Source organism: Geospiza fortis, unplaced genomic scaffold (assembly GCF_000277835.1).
Source record: "Geospiza fortis unplaced genomic scaffold, GeoFor_1.0 scaffold213, whole genome shotgun sequence".
In the NCBI taxonomy this organism is placed as follows: Eukaryota; Metazoa; Chordata; class Aves; order Passeriformes; family Thraupidae; genus Geospiza; species Geospiza fortis.
The window spans coordinates 1172021-1191741 of record NW_005054399.1 but is presented as its reverse complement, the minus strand read 5'-3'; the positions used below and the strand labels follow the sequence as shown (position 1 = coordinate 1191741).

Genomic DNA, 19721 nt, shown 5'->3' with positions numbered 1-19721 from the left:
CCTCCAGGATCTGGAGATGTTCCTCAGCCCAGCCTATCCAGGATCTGGAGATGTTCCTCAGCCCAGCCTATCCAGGATCTGGAGATGTTCCTCAGCCCAGCCTATCCAGGATCTGGAGATGTTCCTCAGCCCAGCCTATCCAGGATCTGGAGATGTTCCTCAGCCCAGCCTATCCAGGATCTGGAGATGTTCCTCAGCCCAGCCTATCCAGGATCTGGAGATGTTCCTCAGCCCAGCCCAGCCCTCCAGGAGCTCCATCCTGGGGTGGGACCTGGGGCTGAGCCCATGCAGGACCCTGCAGCCACCAGGGTGCTCTGTGCTGGGGGACACGCCAGGGGCCAGGCCAGGGACTCAGCCTGCACAGATCCATCACATCCAAAGGGATTTAAAAGCTTAAAACCCTCCCCACGTTCCCAGCTCCCCAGATTGGGCCTTTATGGCTCTGACTGGGAATCGCAGCAGTGCCCCTGCCTTTCCAACAGCACCACTCTGCACTTTCCATGCTCTTCATTCATTCATGGATTTCACCTTTCTGATCCTGAAGCTCCTTCCCACCTGGCACTGCCAAACCCAGCCTGGCCCCTGCCCAGCCCTACTGCCAGCTCTGAGGCGCAAGGTGGCTTTCTCCTGCCTCTTGTTCTGGCTTCCCTCTCTCTTCCCCTCATCAACTCCTCTGCCAAGCTGTGTAATTTTACTGCCTGCCTTCCAAGGAGCCAAGAAATACGTTCGGTGTGAGCTGGGAGTTGGACAGCGTGAAAAACACACAGATCCAGGGGTGGAGGAGGCAGATCCAGGGGCTGAGGAGATCCAGGGGTGGAGGAGGCAGATCCAGGGGTGGAGGAGGCAGATCCAGGGTTGAGGAAGCAGATCCAGGGTTGAGGCGGCAGATCCAGGGTTTGAGGAGGCAAATCCAGGGTTGGAGGAGATCCAGGGTTTGAGGAGGGAGATTCAGGGTTGGAGGAGGCAGATCCAGGGTTTTGAAGAGACAAATCCAGGATGTGAGGAGGCAAATCCAGGGTTGGAAGAGGCAGATCCAGATTTTGAGGAGGCAGATCCCGGGTCTGAGGAGGCAGATCCAGGGTCTGAGGAGGCAGATCCAGGGTTGGAAGAGGCAGATCCAGGATTTGAGGAGGGAGATCCAGGTTTTAAGGAGGCAGCTCCAGGGAGCAGTGAAATCCCCACCAAGCTGAAGGATTTGCCTTCCCCAGCAGCCCTTCCAAGCTCCCACACCTCACAAACTCCTCAGGGAATGGGCAGGCTCTGCCCTGGTGCTTCTACAGAACCAAGAATAAAGAGTCCAAACCTCACCTGGGGTCTCCAAGATATCTTTTGCTCCCCTCTGACAGCTGTGTTTTTAATTTGATTTCTCCTGAATATTGGGGTGTTTCAGATCCAGGTGTGCACTCCTCAGGTCCACACCCCACCTCTGCTACAAAAACCAGCTAATCACAGAATTGTTAAGGTTGGAAAAGCTCTTTAGCACCATCAAATCCACCCATCAACCACCACATTCACCACTAAACCACGTCCTGAAGTGTCACATCCCCGTTTTCTGAACACTTCCAGGGATAATTTATTCCTGGCAGACACAACAGGCAGCAGGGCCCAGGAGGTGCATGGGAATGGTGGGGTTTGAGCTGAGCTCACCAAGAGAACGTGGCAAAAGCCCCAGAGCTGAGGGGCAGGAAACCACAGCAGGAGGGACCATTCCTGGCCAGGAGCAGCAGCACCGAGCCCTGCATGGATCTGCTGGGAATGGGCTCATCCCAAGGGTCCCTGTGGCCCCTCCAGGGGGAACTGAGGTGCTGGCAGCACTGTGGTGTCCACCAAAGCCACCCTAAATCCCTAAATCCCACCTGGGTCCCATCAAACACAAACCCCAGCAGGAACCTCCTGTGCACGTCCAGGATGGGAAGAAGGTGGATCAAGTTCTCCCTTGGGGTAACTCCAGGCTGGAATCCCAACCCCACAGGAATCCCCTGGTGGACACACATCCATGCTCAGGCTGCTGAGCACCTCCTCTCTGATGTTTCCACCCTCTCTAAGCTTTTTTCCTTACAAACGTGAAGCAGGCAAGAAGAATAAGTTCACACTTGGAAAAAAACCCCACTTTCCTCTTTTAAAGCCCAACTTTTTTTGGGTTCCTGACAAAGCAATATTCTCCAGGCCAGTTGGAATCTGGAAAAATACACTCACTCAAGCTCGCCACCATGACTCCAATAACAATTATAAAATGTCCAATAAAACTTGTCTGTAATGTCAATTCAAATCTTGAAAAGCAGAATTAAGTGGTATATCAACATTAAACTTTATTGCTTCCTTTGCAGAGCACAAGGATTGTCAATAAAAGTCATTCTGAATGAAGAAAAAGGGCAGTAAATATTAAATAAACAGGTTTTTGTTGAAATGCTGTAAAGGCACCAGAGCTGCCTCTTACACTGGGACCCTTTCTGCCTGCTCAGACTCCCCTCGTGATCCGAACAAGGCAGTAATTGCCAGCTATCAATAAAGGGCCAATTAAAGGGGCTTGATGCCTGCCCTGGCTGGCTGTCATTAGGACATTTATGGGGTGGGCTCAGCTCTGTCTGAGGTGCCCCAGCCCCCCCAGGGCCCTGCTCCTCGTTAGGGGCCCTGCAGGTTCCTGCTGGGAGTGACAGGGATGGAGCAGCGCCGAGGGGAGCATTGGGCATGGCAGGGACCTCAAAGATCACCTTGTTCCAACCCCCCTGGGGACACTTTCCACTGTCCCAGGGTGCTCCAGCCTGGCCTGGGACACTGCCAGGGGTCCAGGGGCAGCCACAGCTGCTCTGGGCACCCTGTCACCCTCACAGGGGTGAATTCATCCCTGATCTCTAATCTAACCCTGCCCTCCTTCACCTTAACCAGAAGATAGAGGAGGTTTTGCTTTGTCTGTGGAGTTTTTTTAGGGTTGGGCTGAGTGAAATCCTCCAAAAACCTCAGGGGTGTCACAATCACAGCTGGCACCTCTGGAGTGACACTCTAGGAGCTCCCTGGGTCAGATCTCTCCTTCCACGGGCCCAAATCCATCCCAACCCAACCAAAGCTGCCCCAAAAAGGTAAAAGGTGACGTTCAGTGGCACCCAGACACAACAGGAAGGGTTTGGGCAGCAGAAGGAACCGGGAGGGCACAAACCCGCCGGGGTTTCTGTCAGACCTTTAAAAGCTGATCAGCATTTTTGTGGTTTACCAGGGGGCTTTATGAGCTGTTCTCCAGTTTAATCATCACATGAACTCACAGGAAGCACTAACAGCTCCTGAGTATGAATTTCATGCTGCTGAAATGATGCTGAACAAAGGCAGGGCAGCAAGGGCTGCAAATGGAGTTTCATGAGCTCTTTGAACCCTGCCAGGACAGACAGGAGAGGAATCAGATGGGCTCTAGGGAAGTATTTATGGAGCAGCTTCTGTCCTCTGGGTTTTGCAGAGGTACCAAAAAACCCACCCAAAAAATCAACTGGAATGTGAATCTATTAAATTTTCAAGGAATTATTTTGATTTTAAACCTCAGCACAGTCAATCTGGTATTTGTGAAGAGCAGCACAACCCTTTCCAGAGATAAAGAACAATCCTCAAATGATAAATACAGAAAGAAGAATCCCTTCAGAGATGGACAGATGTCTGTAAAAATTAACTTTTGGTGGAATCACAAGGATTCCCCACAGAGCCTTTGCACTGATCCTGGGCTGCCATTCCTCTGCCACACAGAAACCAACACCCAGGAATTCCTGGCTGGGAACCATCCTCATTCCCTGGAGCCTGAATCCCACCCTGCCCCCTGAGCCAGCTCCTGCTGGGAGGGGTGGGGAAGCCCAGGAGAGGAGGGGACCCTCAGGATGATGCCTTGTGACCTAAAACAGAGGCTAGACTGAGTTAAAGAATAAAGCAGGGATTTGTTAGGAAGCATCAATGGATCCACCTTGGGCAGCACAAGAGCCCAGCCAGGGCTGCACCCAAGACGAACAAAAATGGTCACAAAAATGGACTTGAGGTCTCACTTTTATAAGTTCTGCTCCATTTGCATATTGGAGTTAATTGTCCAATTCCAGCTTTAGGTTATCACGTCCCATCCTGCTTTTTTTTCTCTCCTCAGCCCACGGTGTTTGTGCTCTTGGGCCTGAGATTTGGATCATTTGCCCTTGGTCCCCAGCTGGAGCAGGAATTGTTTTGTCTCCCTGCTCTGTGCACAGAGCTCACCATCCCATAATATGAAGCCAGACCCACACACTAAAGCAGCACAGAGTGTGAAAATATAAAAGCCAAAACCTGAGGCGCCATAACATGAATGTCAGAACTACAGCCTAAAGCAGCACAGAACCTGAAAAGCAGAAAAGCTAAAAGCTCAAGGACAGGAATCAGGAGCAGCTCACCTGGAAGAGGATCTGCAGGAGCCCGTGCAGGATGGCCATCCTCCTGCCCAGCAGCAGGAAGAAGGGCACCAGCAGCTCGATGAAGTGGTTGACCAAGGTCTCGAGGCGGTGGAACCACCAGGGCGAGCGGTGCATGAAGTACGAGATGGGGTTGGGCACTGGCTGTGTCTGCAAAATCAGAGGAAAAAAGGAGTTAATCCCCTCCAAAACTTGGTATGAAGGGCTGCTACAAAGTTCTGGCCTTATTCCTTATTTCTCTCCCCAAATCTGCCATCCTGCACCTCTGGGAATTCATTTCATTGCAGACAAAATTACTTCACTCCACACATCTTTAAACAAATTCATCTCTTTAAAACCAAGTTTTTTAATCTTCCCTTTTGTCATCATAACCAAACCCCAACTTAAATTAAGCCCACTATTATTTAACACTGAAATCTTACACTTGGATCAGCACTGAGGGATGTTAAAGTGAGTGAGGATCCTCAGAGCAGATCCAGAAACTGAGCCTAAGATTTGCTCGGGGTCAGGCCTTGGGTCAAACAGAGCCAGGAATGGAAACCAGATTTCAAAACCTCGGAGATCTGCTTTCAAAATGTTTAAAATTCAAATAAATGTGCTGGTAGAGCTGCTTTCCAAGATGGTAATTTGGGAAAGGAAAGTGTAATTCCTCTAAACATGCTCTACTGGTTAAGGTATTTACATACTGGCCTTGGGACAATATTATTCTTTTGTCAGCCCAAAATTTTTTGACACTGGGAGATTTTTCTGTCCAGGACAAGAAAAAGGCAAATTTTTCAAAGGGAACAACCCCAAATTCTGATATGTTAATAAATGCCACCCTAAGAAATCCCATAACTGGAGCAAAAAATAAATGTGAATTTATCTTAACGTATGTGACAGGCTCAAATTCCCTGGTATTGTTTTAAAACTTCAACAACAACAACAACAAAAGAGAGAGGTCGAAAACACAAATGTTAATTGAAGGAGACACAACACATCTTTAAATTATTTGTAGTTAAATCCAAAATACAAACAAAACAGGGCAAATCCTGCAGGATGCATGGCAGCCAAGCACGCTCCCGCTGCCAAATCCCACAACTATTGTAATTCCTTATTAGCAAAGCTGGGATTAATAAAGCCTGGCCTGGGCTGGAGGCCCCTCAGGACAGGAGACCGCATCCTTCCTTCCCGGATGGAGCCAGGCCGGGGTCAGGGAGCTCTGCCAGGGCCTCTCCGGCCAGGCTGGGGGGTCAGGGCAGCCCCAGGTGTCCCCCAGGGTCCCTCCCTCCACCAGGACCTGCTTCCACTTAATCCCTGCTGGGCTCCTCGCAGCATTCCCAGCGAGGCTCCCAAAGGGATTGTTTCGATCCCAGATTGCTGGGAAATGGTTTTAGCCTTCCAAACAGGCAGGTTGTTCCTTGGCTCTTTTAAATTATTATTATTATTATTATTACTATTATTATTATTATTATTATTATTATTATTATTATCATCATCATCATCGTCGTCGTCGTCATCACCATCGTCATCATCACCATTGTCATCGTCATCATCATCATTATTATTCTTATTGCTATTATTCTTATTATAATATTATTAATTTATTGTTATAATCACAATTATAAACTTATTATCATCATCACCACAATTAGTATCACATTACCACAATTGATTATTATCATCATTACCACAAAAATAATGATCATTATTAATTATTTATTATAATTAGAAATAGTAAATTATCATTATATTTTTATTATTTTATTATTTTCATAATCGTCACCATTATTCATATTGTTGTTATTCTTATTATAATAATATTCATTTAGTATTACAATCACAATTATAAACTTATTATCATCGTCACCACAATTAGTATCACATTACCACAATTTACTGTATTCATCATTATTACCACAAAAATAATGATCATTATGATTTATTATAATGATAAATATGAAATTATTTTATTATTATTTTCATCATCATCACCATCATTATTCTTATTGTTATTATTCTTATTATAATATTATTAATTTATTATTATAATCACAATTAAAAACTTATTATTATCATCACCACAATTAGTATCACATCACAATTTGTTGTCATCATTATTCCCACAATAATAATGATAATTATTAATGATCATTTATTATTATTATTAATAATATTAACAATATTAATTGTTATTAATTATTATTATTATTAATGATAACAATAATAATAATGTTATGATCATTATTATTAAGTGCTTTAACCAATCCTGGCCCAGCTGAGGCACTGATCCAACAGGTTGGAATGTTTGGCGCTCATGGATGAGGACCAGGGAGAGCAGGCAGGGTTACTGATGTCACACCTACTTATAATTGTAATTAATACATTCATGTGCACTGGTCCCACTGGTTGCTTGAGCTGGGACTGGAGATTTTGCCATCCCAAATTGTTTAAGGGCAGGAAGGGAAAACTCCAGCCTCAAATCCCACTGCAGTGGAAGTTCCAGGCCAGCCTGGAGGGTGGGAGGGTGGGCAGGCCCTGGCACAGATTGCCAGAGCAGCTGTGGCTGCCCCTGGATCCTTGGAATTGTCCAAGGCCAGGCTGGACAGAGCTTGGGGCGCCCTGGCACAGTAGAAGGTGTCCCTGCCGTGGCAGGGGTGGCATGGGATGAACTTTCAGGTCCTTTCCAGCCCAACCCAGCCTGGGATCTGGGGATAAAGCACAGCCCAGCGACAGCACAGTGATTCACACGCCCCAGAAATCCTTTCAAAGCTGCTGGGGGAGGAGATGTGTGTGTGTGTGTTCCTGCAATGCCTTCCAGATGCTGCACAGCACAGGTTCCCCAGGAAGGGAGCTGTGTTTCCTTGGGATGGGGCAGGGAGGCAGGAGCAGCCTGGGAATCACCAGGAGCCCGGGATGCTGGAAAATTTCCTGGATTCTTTCTGTGCCCAAGCCCACCAGAGGCACCCACGGCTGGGGAAAGCACCCTTCTTTTGTCAGCCTGACTTTTTTTGACACTGGGAGATTTTTCCATCCAGGACAAGAAAATGGCAAATTTTTCAAAGAGAAAAACCCCAAATTCTGATATGTTAATAACTGCCACCCTAAGAAATCCCACAACTGGAGAAATCCCACTTTGCTGGGATTTTGGAGAGGGAATTTGCCCCACACCTGCTGTTCCAGAGAAATCCTAATCTCATGGGAACATCCCAGTGGTGTTGGTGTCAGAGAGGAGAGAAAAGCTTTCCAGGCTCTCTTGATCCTGGGATTTGGAGCTTTGCACTTTGCTTTGTGGCTGTGCTGTGCTGTGAGGGGAATTATGGAACTCCAGAATGGTTTGGATTGGAAAGAACCTGGAGGATTATTTAATTCCCACCCCCTTCCACTATCCCAGGCTGCTCCAAACCCCATCCAGCCTGGCCTTGGGCACTGCCAGGGATCCAGGGGCAGCCACAGCTGCTCTGGGCACCCTGTGCCAGGGCCTGCCCACCCTCTCAGGAAAGGATTTTATCCCAATATTCCATCTTAATCCATTTTATTGCATCTTCCATGGTAAACCTGCTCTTTTTCAGTTTGAAGCCATTCCCCCATGTCCCATCACCCCAGTGCCTGATGAAAATTCCCTCTCAGTCTCTTTATCCCAGGAGCAGCTGGGAGTTCTCCTGCACCCAGAACTGTGATTTCCTGACACACAGACAGGGGAATTGCAGCTCCAGGGCAGATGGAACTCAGCAATCCCAAGGTGGATGCACACAGAGAGGGAGCAGAGCCCTGGGCTCGGAGCAGCCCCGTTTCTGGGCACCTCTGTGAGACTGAAAATGTTTTTAAATTAAAAAAAAGAAAACAATTAGCAAACCCTGGCTTTGTGTGTCAGCACAACATCATAACCCTGGTGCCTCCCTCTCCTCTCCAGCAGCCGGGGAGGAACGGCTGCTGCAGACGCCTTTGGAAATGGGAGCAGGAAAATGAATTCTGTAATTCACAGGGCAGATTTGTAAGGTGTGAGTGCTGCTGCAGGAATTCTGGGTCGCCAGCTCGGGCCTGTTCCCTGGCTTGGATCGAGCAGGTTTTATGAGGGCTGGTAACAGAGTCTAAAAATACGCACAATAAACTGGTTTTTTTTTCTCCCTACGGGGTCTATGGTTTAATTATGTTCTTAGTGAGAACCATTAAAGTGCTAAGTACCTGAAGACTCCTAATTTACTAAACTGCACCCCACTAAAAGCCAACAGAAGGCCATTATACAGAGGAGTGAAGGCTCTTCTTGGGGGCTGTGAATGCCCATGGTCCCTCCTCCCAGCCCCGTTATTGCCACAGCTTCCCAGAAACTCCAAGGGAGGATTTAATCCCGGCCTTGGAGAGCCCAGCCCAGCCTGGGGAAAGCTCCAGGCTCTTCTACAGGGAAACAAATCCCACATTGTCCTCAAACAACCCAGTGCTCAGACAGGGCTGGGACTGGGGCAGACTGGGACAGGGGAAGGTGTCCCTGCCCATGGAATGGGATGGGCTTTAAGGTCCTTCCAACCCAAACCAGCCTGGGATTCTTTACTGGGCTCACAGCACTGCTGCCGTGCAAGGAGCTGAGCAGCAGGGGAGTGTGCAGTTGGAGGGAAAGGAATCAGGGCATCATGGAATGGTTTAGGTTGGGAAAGACCTCTAGATCAACAAATCCAAGTGCACTTCATGGCAGAGAAATCCTGAAAAACAGAAGGAAACTGAACAACAGCAAATAGGAATAAATAATGAGGAAAAAAACCAGCTATTTGGTCAAAAGAAACAGAATTCCAGCATAAGCCAGGTTGGAAGGGATCTGAAATCTCATCCAGTGCCACCCCCTGCCATGGGCAGGGACAATTTCCACTATCCCAGGCTGATCCAAGCCTGGCCTTGGACATTGCTAGGGATCCAGGGGCAGCCACAGCTGCTCTGGGCACCCTGTGCCAGTGTCCCACCATCCCCACAGGGAACAATTCCTCCCCAGTATCCCATCCAACCCTTCCCCCTGGCAGTTTGAAGCCATTCCTTGTCCTATGGAATATCCTTGTCCTATGGACTGTCCTCCCCCCTGACCCCACCGAGGTGCAGTGAGCACGTCAGGAGCAGCTCTGCAGGCTCCCACAGCCAGGAGAGAGGGAAAGCCTTTGGCACAGCCAGCCGAGCGTGAGGAGCAGCAGTCCCCTGGAAAAGCAGGCTGAGAGCTTTATTAAATGTTTTCTGGAGAGCTGTGGAAGATCCAGATGAACTGCAAAGCTCAGCTCTCCAGCTTCCCAAGCACTCAGGCATGAACTCATCTCCTCGGCTTCAAAGCAACAGCCCTCGCTTCTCTTGTGCTTTGGACCAAAAAATAAAAAGGATTCTCCATCGTGGAGCCTAATTGGATCAGTGTGGTCCAACAGGCTGCTCCCTGCCAGTCCATCCTGCCTCAGATGCTGACCTGGCTCCTCAGGCATCTGCAGATCAAAGCTCCACGCTCCCAAGGCCAGCGGGAACGTCTCCCCAGCCCTGTGCCAGGAGGCAGAGAGAGGAGAGGAGAGCTGGGAGGTCACTCCCAGCTGCTGGGAAGTGTAGGCAGATGAGGGTCCTGCCTGAAGTCAGCCTGTCTCAGGTTCTGCAGCATCCAAGGATTCCTAAAATCCACCCTGCTTGGAACAGGGGGAGATCCTGGAGCTTCCTCACCGTGGAAAGGCTCCACGCGGGCAGCGACCTTGAGCGATGAGCAGCAGAGGGACTTTGCACAAGGATTCTCATGTTGGGAAGGGTTTGGGAAGGAAATGGAGCAGGGAACTGCTCAGGCTGGGTTTAAACCCAGCAGCACCTTGTGCTGGGTGTATTTATCTGTACGCTCGAAGCTCCACGTCCACGCTACTGAAATACTCCCGACAGCTAAGCGGTTAAAAATAGCCCCTTCAAAACTTTCCAGTTATTAATAAGATTCCAATCCAAATAAAATCAGAAGGGAAAGAAAAAAATAAAAAGGAAAAAGCTGGATCTGGCTTGAAATGCACACTACTCTGACATCCAGTGGGTCACAAGGGGTCGGCTCTTCAGCAGCGCAATATCAAAATAATCAAGGCTCGATAAAGTAATAAAAAGAGAAGTTGCCTGTAAGTTCTTGCTGGGCAGAGCTTTCCTCGCCCAGTCAATAGGAATATTCAGTCCATAGAAAAACAGACTGGAATCTGCCTGTTTAAGACAGCAGAGCAAGCCAAGGAGATGTGTGTTTGACACGGTGCCAGCACGGCCATAAAATGTTGGCAATTTAGTAGAGACGTGGTGCCGCGCCACTCTCCCAAAGGACCTAAATAAACTTCAGATGGAGAACATATATTTTTACTTTTTATATATATAAAAATCTGCTGGTTCATTTTTAACTCCTTTCCCCAGCCAGCCCGTGCTCAGGGGTTTTTCAGAGCTCCAGCAGGTCCCCGCTCCTCCCGGCTGAGCCAAGGAAAAGTTAAAAGCCTGAAAAATCCCAGCAGTGCTTCACGTCTGGAGGTTGGGTTTCTGAGGGAATGGTGGCTGCAGCTGCCAGAGGGGAAAGGGGGCTTGGGGAGAAGATTCTGCTCTGCAATTTCATGCCTCAGCACTCTAAAATATCCCGGGGAATTTGTTGTTTTCCTGTTGACAACGTTGTAAAGTCGCGGGTGGAGGTGAAACCTCCCTGCCACGTTCAGTTTTGAACGTGGACAACCCCAGGAGGATCTGGGGGACACTGAATGGTGGGGGCTGGAATCCCAACCACCTGGGTGGGGGCAGAAGGCTCCTTTCTGTTTGCTTTTCCAGCCTGCACCCAGCTCCTGGTCTGAGCCTTCCCTCTCCAGGAACAGAGCCCACATTTCCAGGGCCCACAGCATCCCTGTTTATTGACACTGCTCCTCCATAACGTGCTCTGAGCTGCTCCCGGAATATCCACTTAATTGGGGATGGATTACAGATTCACCTATTTATTCTGGACATTCTTGGAGAGGTCCTGAGCTAAAATTACACAAGGAACCACTGAGCTGTTGAGGCTATTTATTTGTTCAAAAACCCGTTCAAATAGCTGGCGGGGCCTGGGGCAGACATTTGGGCTCTGGTGGGGCCAGCAGGAGCTGGTGGAACCAGCTGTGGGTCCTTTGGGGTTTGTCAAGAGCAGCAGAGATGGGGCAAGTTGGATTTAGGGAGTGGAAGGTCCATCCATAAGAATGAGAGAATGGGAAGAACCTCCAGGATGGTCAAGTCCAACATTTGATCCAACACCATCATTTTGTGGAGAAAAACCAAGATTTAAGGGAAACACAAGAAGGTTCCATCCCAAAGGCAAGCGGGGAGCTGAAATCCCTCTCCAGGTTTGCTGTTTCCATCAGATGGTGCTGTTCTGTCTCACACTCCAGGATTTTCCAACTCAGGTCCCTGGCCTGGAGCTCCCTTTCCCCACGGATCACTCACCAATATTTTAAATTGCCATTTAAGAGCATATTGCAAATGTGATCCTTTAATTGGTCACTGTTATGACTCTCTATTAGAGAAGACAAGTTTTTCCACACAAGGTAAGCCCTGAAAATGTTTAAAAACAACCCAGAGCTGATGTATTTATTATGCATTTCTCCATATATAAATAATTCCATGAAAAGGGGACGTAGTGAGTGGAAACTCCATTTAAAATGTGATCCCAGATGGTGGCAAAGCTCTAAAATTGCAAGGCAACATGTAAAGAAAGATTAACGACCTCAAACAGGCCCAAATTTATGAGGTGAAAGCCCCTGTAATCCTGGAGAAAAATGATACCAAACCTTCGACCAGACAGCCAGAAAATACCTCTGCTTACTCCATGTGCCCTCTGCCATTTTACATTTTCCTCTAATACTCATTATTTGGGGTTCAGTTGGTGTTTTCTCCTGCAGGCCAGAGGTTTTTCTTTGGTTCATGAGCACGGTGAGGGATTTGCCAGCTCCCACCAGGCCCCACTGATAAATCAAGGAACAGGAAAGTGATGGGAATGAGCAGTGGAAAAGAGGAAAAACAGAGCCAGGACACCTCAACAAGCCTTGAGCATCACTGCAGGACCCAGAGCTCCCCCATGGAGTGGAATGAGGGGACACAGCTTAACAATTCCAACATTAACCCCTTGTTGTGCCCAAGTGGGAAACATTCCTCAGGGAAGGACGTCAACATTTCCTCCCAAGGAGTGTGGGTCATCCCAGGCCAGCAGCATCTTCTGTGCTCTTAGCTCCACCAGGAGCAGACTGGCTGGCACAGCCCATTGCCCTGGGCACCTCCAGCATCCCCTGACAATGCTCCTGCTCATCCCCCTGGCCATTCCCACCTCAGCAAGGTCACCTGGGCTGTTTTACTACAACATTTTTCAAGGATTTTCCAACTTCCTCCACAGAGTTCCTTGCACACTCTGATGCCTTGAAGGGAAAACCTACGGCTTTGGAAGGTGGAAGAACATCCTCCTGAACATCTTTCTGAACATCTTCCTGAACATCCTTCTGAACATCTTTCTGAACATCTTTCCACCGGCCACACTCAGAGGACCCAGAGCTTTACCCTTCCACTCACAACCCCAAAACCACCCCACGGCAGCTCTCCCACAGCCCCTCATTCCCTCATTTTTTTCCCCTTTAAAATGCCCAGTGCTAAATCCAGGCCCAGACTCCTTCAGAGGGCTTTTCTTTGGTGTGTGCTCATAAACACGAGCTCAGCACCAGGCCAAGGAACACACGGAGCCCCGGCTCGTGCCTGTGTTTGGATTAGGCAGCTCCATGGCCTGGACGTTTACAGTCGGGTTGGGGTTTTTTTTTTTCCTCCCCCCCTCCACAACTCGAGACAAACAGTGAGAGCTTTCATAAAATGTGCTCACAAAGGGTAAATTGTGCCACGAGGAGCCGACTACCTGGTTGGTCACTGGAATTCTCCGAACTGGAACGCCACCACGCTCCGAGCCAAAGCCAGCACCGGCGGCGGGAGGGGGAACTCGTTTAACTCTGCAATTGCCCATCAGACAGAGCACACCCAGCACAGAACTGCACAACCAGTCAGCTTTAGAGACCTCTGAGACCATTGCCAAGGCCACCACTAACCCATGTACCCATGTGTCACATCCACGTGGTTTTAAATCCAGAGCTGGCTCCACAGGAACCAATCATGCCAGATCCACCTCTGATCCTCCTGTCCATCCAAGAGCATTTCTAGAGCAGGATGGGATAAGAATAAGACAACGGGAAAATCCAGGTTGCTGTCACAAAGATGGAGCCAAAAGCTTGGGAGAGTTTGTTTCTGTTTTAGGCGTTCTCCCGAGTAACAAAGGATGCAGCCGGGAAGAATTTAGGACAAGCGAAACAAGGCACAAGAAAACTCTTGGCCATGAGGAGCTGATCTCCAAACTCTGTTGGGTGAATCCAGCAGCCAATTCTGTTCCCCCTCGGCAAAGAACGAGGGCCTGGAGTGGCAAGACAAGGGGGAACAGCTTCAAACTGAAAGAAGGGAGAATTAAATTAGGGATTAGGGAGAAATCCTTCCCTGTGAGGGTGGGAGGCCCTGGCACAGGGTGCCCAGAGAAGCTGGGGCTGTCTCTGGATCCCTGGAGGTGTCCAAGGCCAGGCTGGATGGGGCTTGGAGCAACCTGAGATAGTGGAAGGTGTTGGGGTGGAACTGGATGGGTTTGAAGATCCTTCCCAACCCAAACCCAAGTGATTCTGTGATTCCATGAGCTGCACCTCTCCAGCAGTGACACAGGCACTGCCTCTCCTGCTGTGGCCATCATTCCAACAACTCTCTTTTAAACAATTAAGAGGTTAAATTAGTGACTTCTTACAAAACACGACGACACTCCAGGACATAATACACACAAAGATATAGAACTTTAAATCCTAGTAATGTTAGGAAACAGGCTCGGGCATCTTTGGACTCCTGAACACAAAACCGCGCTTGTTAGAAATATCTTTGAGCTGCTCAAGGCCTTCCTTAGGTAAAACCAGTAATTAACTACATTTTAAAGGACACAATTTCAGGGAAGTTCTCCAGCACACCCTTAGTAACTCCAGTGGTTTCCCTTCTGACACAAAAACGTGGTGGATTTCAAGCAGCACGTGCCAGAGCACGGAGTTGTGCTGCTATCCAGGAGGGAAGAAGCCTCTCCCAGCAGCACCAATGTCCAAATCCTCTTGCCTCGAGCTCTGGCAAGTTTTGCCCTTGTGTAATCGCTTGTTTTGTAAGTGTTGCTTGTTTCTATGCTTTTCTTATAAAAAGAAATCAAGAAATTCTCCAGGCAGATAAATTCCACCCAATAAAAGTGTCGCTCCTCTATCCCCGTGGACATAATAATGCCCTCACTCTTGCCCCAACTTGGAGCGCTCACAAATCACCGTTATAAATAAATCTGCCAACCTAAGGCAAGCAGCTCATTTTTAATAAAGCCTTTTACCTCCTTTCCTAATGCCAGACAAGATCCTGGAGCAGCTCAGTGCCCGAGGGATGGCAGCTCCCATCCTCTGTGCCAGCCCATCCTGGTGCTGCCATGGGGCTCCTGCCCAGTGTTTTCCTGGGATGGGTTTGGGGCTGGATTTCTCCATCCTGCTGTCACCCTGGGGCTCCTGCCCTGTGTTATCCTGGGATAGGTTCCGGCCTGAATTTCTTGGTGCCAGTGTTGCTGTGGGGCTTGTGCCCTGTGTTTCCTGGGAAAGGTTTTGGGCTGAATTTGTCAGTCCTGGGGCTCATGCCTTGTCTTTACCCAGGATATGTTTTAGGCTGGATTTCTTCATCCTGGTGCCACCCTGGGGTTCTGCCTTGTATTTTCCTGGGATATTTCAGGCCTGGATTTCTCCATCCTGCTGCTGTAATGGGGCTCATGTCTTGCCTTTACCTGGGATCAGTTTTGGGCTGGATTTCTTCATTCCAGTGCTGCTGTGGGGCTCATGTCCTCTGTTTACCTGGGATGTGTTTTGGGCTGGATTTCTTGGTCCTGGTGCCACCCTGGGGTTGTACCTTGTATTTTCCTGGGATATATTTGGGGCTGGATTTCTCAGTGCCAATGTCACTGTGGCGTTTGTGCCTTGTCTTTACCCACGATCAGTTTTGGGCTGGATTTCTTCATCCTGGTGCTGCCATGGGACTCATGTCCTCAGTTTACCTGGGATATATTTGGGGCTGTATTTCTCCATCCCAGTGCTGTCACAGGGCTGGTTTGTGCCTTGTTTTCCTGGGATATGTTTGGGGCTGGATTTCTTGGTGCCGCTGTTGCTGCGAGGCTCGCACCCTGCGTCTCCTGGCACAGCTTTTGGGCTGGATTTCTCAGTCCTGGTGCCACCCTGGGGCTCATGCCCTGTGTTTACCCAGGCTGTGTTTTGGGCTGGACTTCTCCCACCTCCCACACCCCACCACCCCCGGGAGCAGGTCCCAAACACTGCTCCCATTGATGCTGCGGGGCCGGGGCGATGCCGGGGCGGGTTTGGGGGGGCGTTTGCTGCCGAAATTCGGTTCTGGCTGGGTGTTTAATATTCCCCATCATGCTGGGCTGTTTCTGCTCGCTGCTGCCTGTCAGTTAAGCCCGGGGATGTTTATTTTAACGGCCACTTGTGGTCAAGGCTGGTGCCAGTTGTACGGCATCGGTTACGCAGATTTAGCGCTGGGGACTCGGCCCCCGGCTCCCCGAGCACGGAAGGCAGCCAGGGCTGCCCGGCCTAATGTGAAACAACTGAACTCTTCCAGCAGTCCCTGCTCCAGATTTAACCCTTGCTGAGCAGGAGCTGGCTGATTCTACAGCTCAGCCTTCCCACATCATCCCATATCCTGGCCTTTGTCCCATCTGCTGCTTCCCAAACTCCCCCGGCAGCAAAACGTCTCGGGGTGATGATCTGAAAGCACCAGGAGGAGCAGGGAATGTCCTCACTTGTTTAAGGAAGCAGTTTTTAGTGGAAGGAGAGGATTTATATGGATTTATCGTTACTTTAAGCACACAGTACACTACTGGGGATGATGACAAATTAATTGAATTGATTAGAAAAGCTCTCCAAGATCACTGAGTCCAAGCTGTGACTGATCAGCACCTGATCAATCAGACCAGAGCACTGAGTGCTAAGGGATGCTCCACATCCCTGCCTGGTGGGCTGACCTGCGCTTGGGACACACAGCCAGGCCAGCCCATCTCCCTGACAGGAGCCTGGCCTTGGCACTGCCCCCTCCCCAAACCCCAACCCTCGTGCAGAGCAATCAGGCGAGCCCCTGCTGTTGCTCCAGAGCTGGGCCAGGCTCAAATGTGCAATAACCCAGGGCCTGCAGCAGAACTGTGCATCATTTCTGATCTCCTGGACAGGCTCCAAGATGCTAATCAGCCCCAGATTAAGTCATCAAGCAAACTGATGAGCAATCACATTCTGTCAGTGCAGCTGCACGGCATTACCCGGCGGATCCGAGGGAAGGGGGCAGGAGGGCTTGGAGGGGCTGGGCTGAGCTGCCACGGGCTCTGCACAGCAGCAGCCCCAGCTCCTGGCCCTATTTCTGCTCCCAAAATCTGCCAAAATCACGCCAAGGTGATCAGTGTGGCTGTGTCCAGCCTGATCTGGTGGCACACGGCTGCTCCCAGAGCATCCCAGGGTTTTCCTGGATCACCACACACAGCAAGGGGCAGCGTTGTTTTCCATGGAGAAACCCTGTGGAAGTGCTTGAACTGGACCATCAAAGATGCTGCTAATAACTATGAGGGACAGTAATTAACAGAAACTCGTTAACAGTGAGGCACATGGAAAAATGATGCTCAAATCCCAGCTCCATTTGGTGGGAATCTGTGGAGAGATTCCAGGCTTGCTCTCAACATAACCCCATTGGGTTTGCAGAGCTCTCACCCAGAGAGAGCTTCTTCCCAAAACCTGCCCAGGAAATAAATCAAAACAGGAGGAGAAGCAGCCTGAATGTCCAATAAAGAGATGCAAAAAACTTCTGGAAGTATCAGCGTAAAATACTAATTCTGAGTTTTTCTGCTCTAAAAGTAAACCTGATAAAATTAAATAAATGCTGGGAATATTAATTAAGAGAAGGATTTATATTCATATTTTAACACTGCTTGAGAGGAAATGAATTAACTGGAGTTGCTCTCAGGGAATTGACTCTTTTTACAGATCCTGGACATGGATACACAGCACCACAGCTCCAGCCATCCCTTCCCTGTGGTTTTCTCATCCCTTTTTCTGACTCCATTGGGAGCTCCCCTCCCAAGATGTTTGCCTGGATGTGAACACCTGGAAAGTCACAGAATCTCTGGAGGGGTCAGGCTGGAAGGGCCCACATTGGGAATCTTCTCCCTCCTCCCTGCTCAAGCAGGGTCATCCCAGAGCACGGGATTGTGCCCACACAGCTCTGGAATATCTCCAGTGAGGGAGATTCCACAACCTCTCTGCAGGCACACAGGGAAGAGGAATAATGACATTTAAACCAGGACAATGACCACAGACTCTTCAATTCCTTCCTCTAAAAATAAAAATTAAAAATAAAAAATAATTTTAAAAAATGGAAAAAATAAAGAAAATAGAAGAAACTCTGCATTTCAAGGCAGGTGATGGAGATGAAACCAGGACACAACATCAGACCCTTCATAATAAAACCCTGGGAATAGCAAGGCCAAGCTCACCGTGTTAAAATTCAAGGCTAATTTAAAATCTTGTTCCTTAGTGCAAAAACTGGAAAGACGCCCAAGCAGAGGGAGGAGGGAAAAAATAATAACCAAGCCAATTGTATATTTCTCCTAGAAATTCCATGTCAGGAGGTACCTCAGGACTGCACCCGCGGGCTCCAATTTCAATAAATCAACACAGCGTGCGGGGCAACGGTAGCACAAAGTCCTGCTCTCCCTGCAGAACCCAGCCAGGTAAAATCACCAGGAACAAAATGCCCATTCTTCCTGCTCCTTGGCAAGGGGACAAATTACTTTCTGCACCTCTCTGTGCTGAAGGAGTGGTTATTAAATGCAGTCGGGGCTGCCTTTCCAGCTGAAACCCAGGGCGGAACCGAGCGAGCGCCGCCGGCCGCGAGGGATCCAGGGAGCAGCGAGGGATGAGGCCACCCCCGTGTGCATCCCTGCCCATCCAGGGGTTTAAATGATGCAGATTTGGGGTCAGGATGGAGCTGGATGGACACAGACGTGCAGTGGGCTACGGTTTTTGGTGGTAATTTACGGATTATCCCGACGGTCGCAGCCCGGCCAGGAGAGAGCAAACGGGGAGGTGAGAGGAGCTCTGAGCTGTCTGCTCATCCCAAATGTGCCTGCACACAGAGAATCCTGGTGGCTTTGGGTGAACAGCAGCTTGCCCGTGTCTGGGACACAGTTATGTGAGAACTGTGAAAATAGCAAGGAAGGGAAGGAAGGAGAAAAAAAAAATAAAGGGCCTAAAACACAACATGAAATCAGTAATTTGAAGAGGGGTATCCCCGTGTCTTGATTCATCACCTCCACTTTGCCCCCCATAAGGACATTTCACACCATTTCTACTACAAATCATTTCACATTTCCTTTACAATCAATCTCCCTCTCTTTGTTACAGGATGGGACCAGCAGCTCCAACTCCAGACATTATCCTGAAGGATAATGGGATAGCCAGGGGTTGGAGCACTTCTAACTCAGTGCTGAGAAGGAGACAGCTGGTGGAAACAAACAAAAAAAAAAGTATATAGAGATTTCTATGAGAGATTTACCTTTTTTTACCCTCCAAAGGTTGGATTGATGATCTTGGATTCTGGGATCCAGTGATTTTTGAGCATAACTCGTAGGAAATTTGGGGTTTTTGTGCAGCATTTCTGCACAGACACAAACTCTCCCCGCATAACCCCTCAGCTGTTTGTTGGGATTGAATTCCATCATTAGCTTGCCACGTAAAACACCTCAGAGATTTCGTGCCCTCCATAAAATATTCCAAAAGGCAGCTTCTCTCCCACACAGGCAGCTCAGTGCCTTCAAAGTGCACCCCAACCCCAAAAGAGAGCTGCTAGAACCTCTCCATTTGTGATTAACTTATTTCCAAGTCCACGCATTAATTAAAATAAAATTAACACGCTGGGAAATAAAACTCCTGAACAGAACTGGCCATTAAAACATCTTTAGTGCAGCACAGCCAGCAATTTCCTCCTATATTTAGGGAAAAAATAGTTATGGGGCTGACCATTGCTTCGTGTTAATAACAACATTCCCAAATTTGGCCTTTTCTCCCAAATTTACCCTAAACCAAGACAAATACAGAACAAACTGGCAAATTTGGGAAGCCCCTTGGGGTTGGATGGGCAGGAGAGTCCGTGGCTTCTCCCGGGATGGAGGAGCCAGTGCAGAAAACCATGGAGAGGGATAATTTTAATGGGATTTAAGAACTG

General features: G+C 48.9%; 1 protein-coding gene across 1 annotated transcript in view; it reads right to left on the bottom strand.

Annotated features, from left to right (window-relative positions):
* Positions 1-19721, bottom strand: part of LMF1 (lipase maturation factor 1) — a 143931-nt gene that overhangs the window by 40060 nt on the left and 84150 nt on the right. The window contains exon 7 of the mRNA XM_031061065.1: positions 4389-4556. Within this exon, the coding sequence (XP_030916925.1) occupies positions 4389-4556 (168 nt within the window). The remainder of the gene's footprint in view (positions 1-4388; positions 4557-19721) is intronic.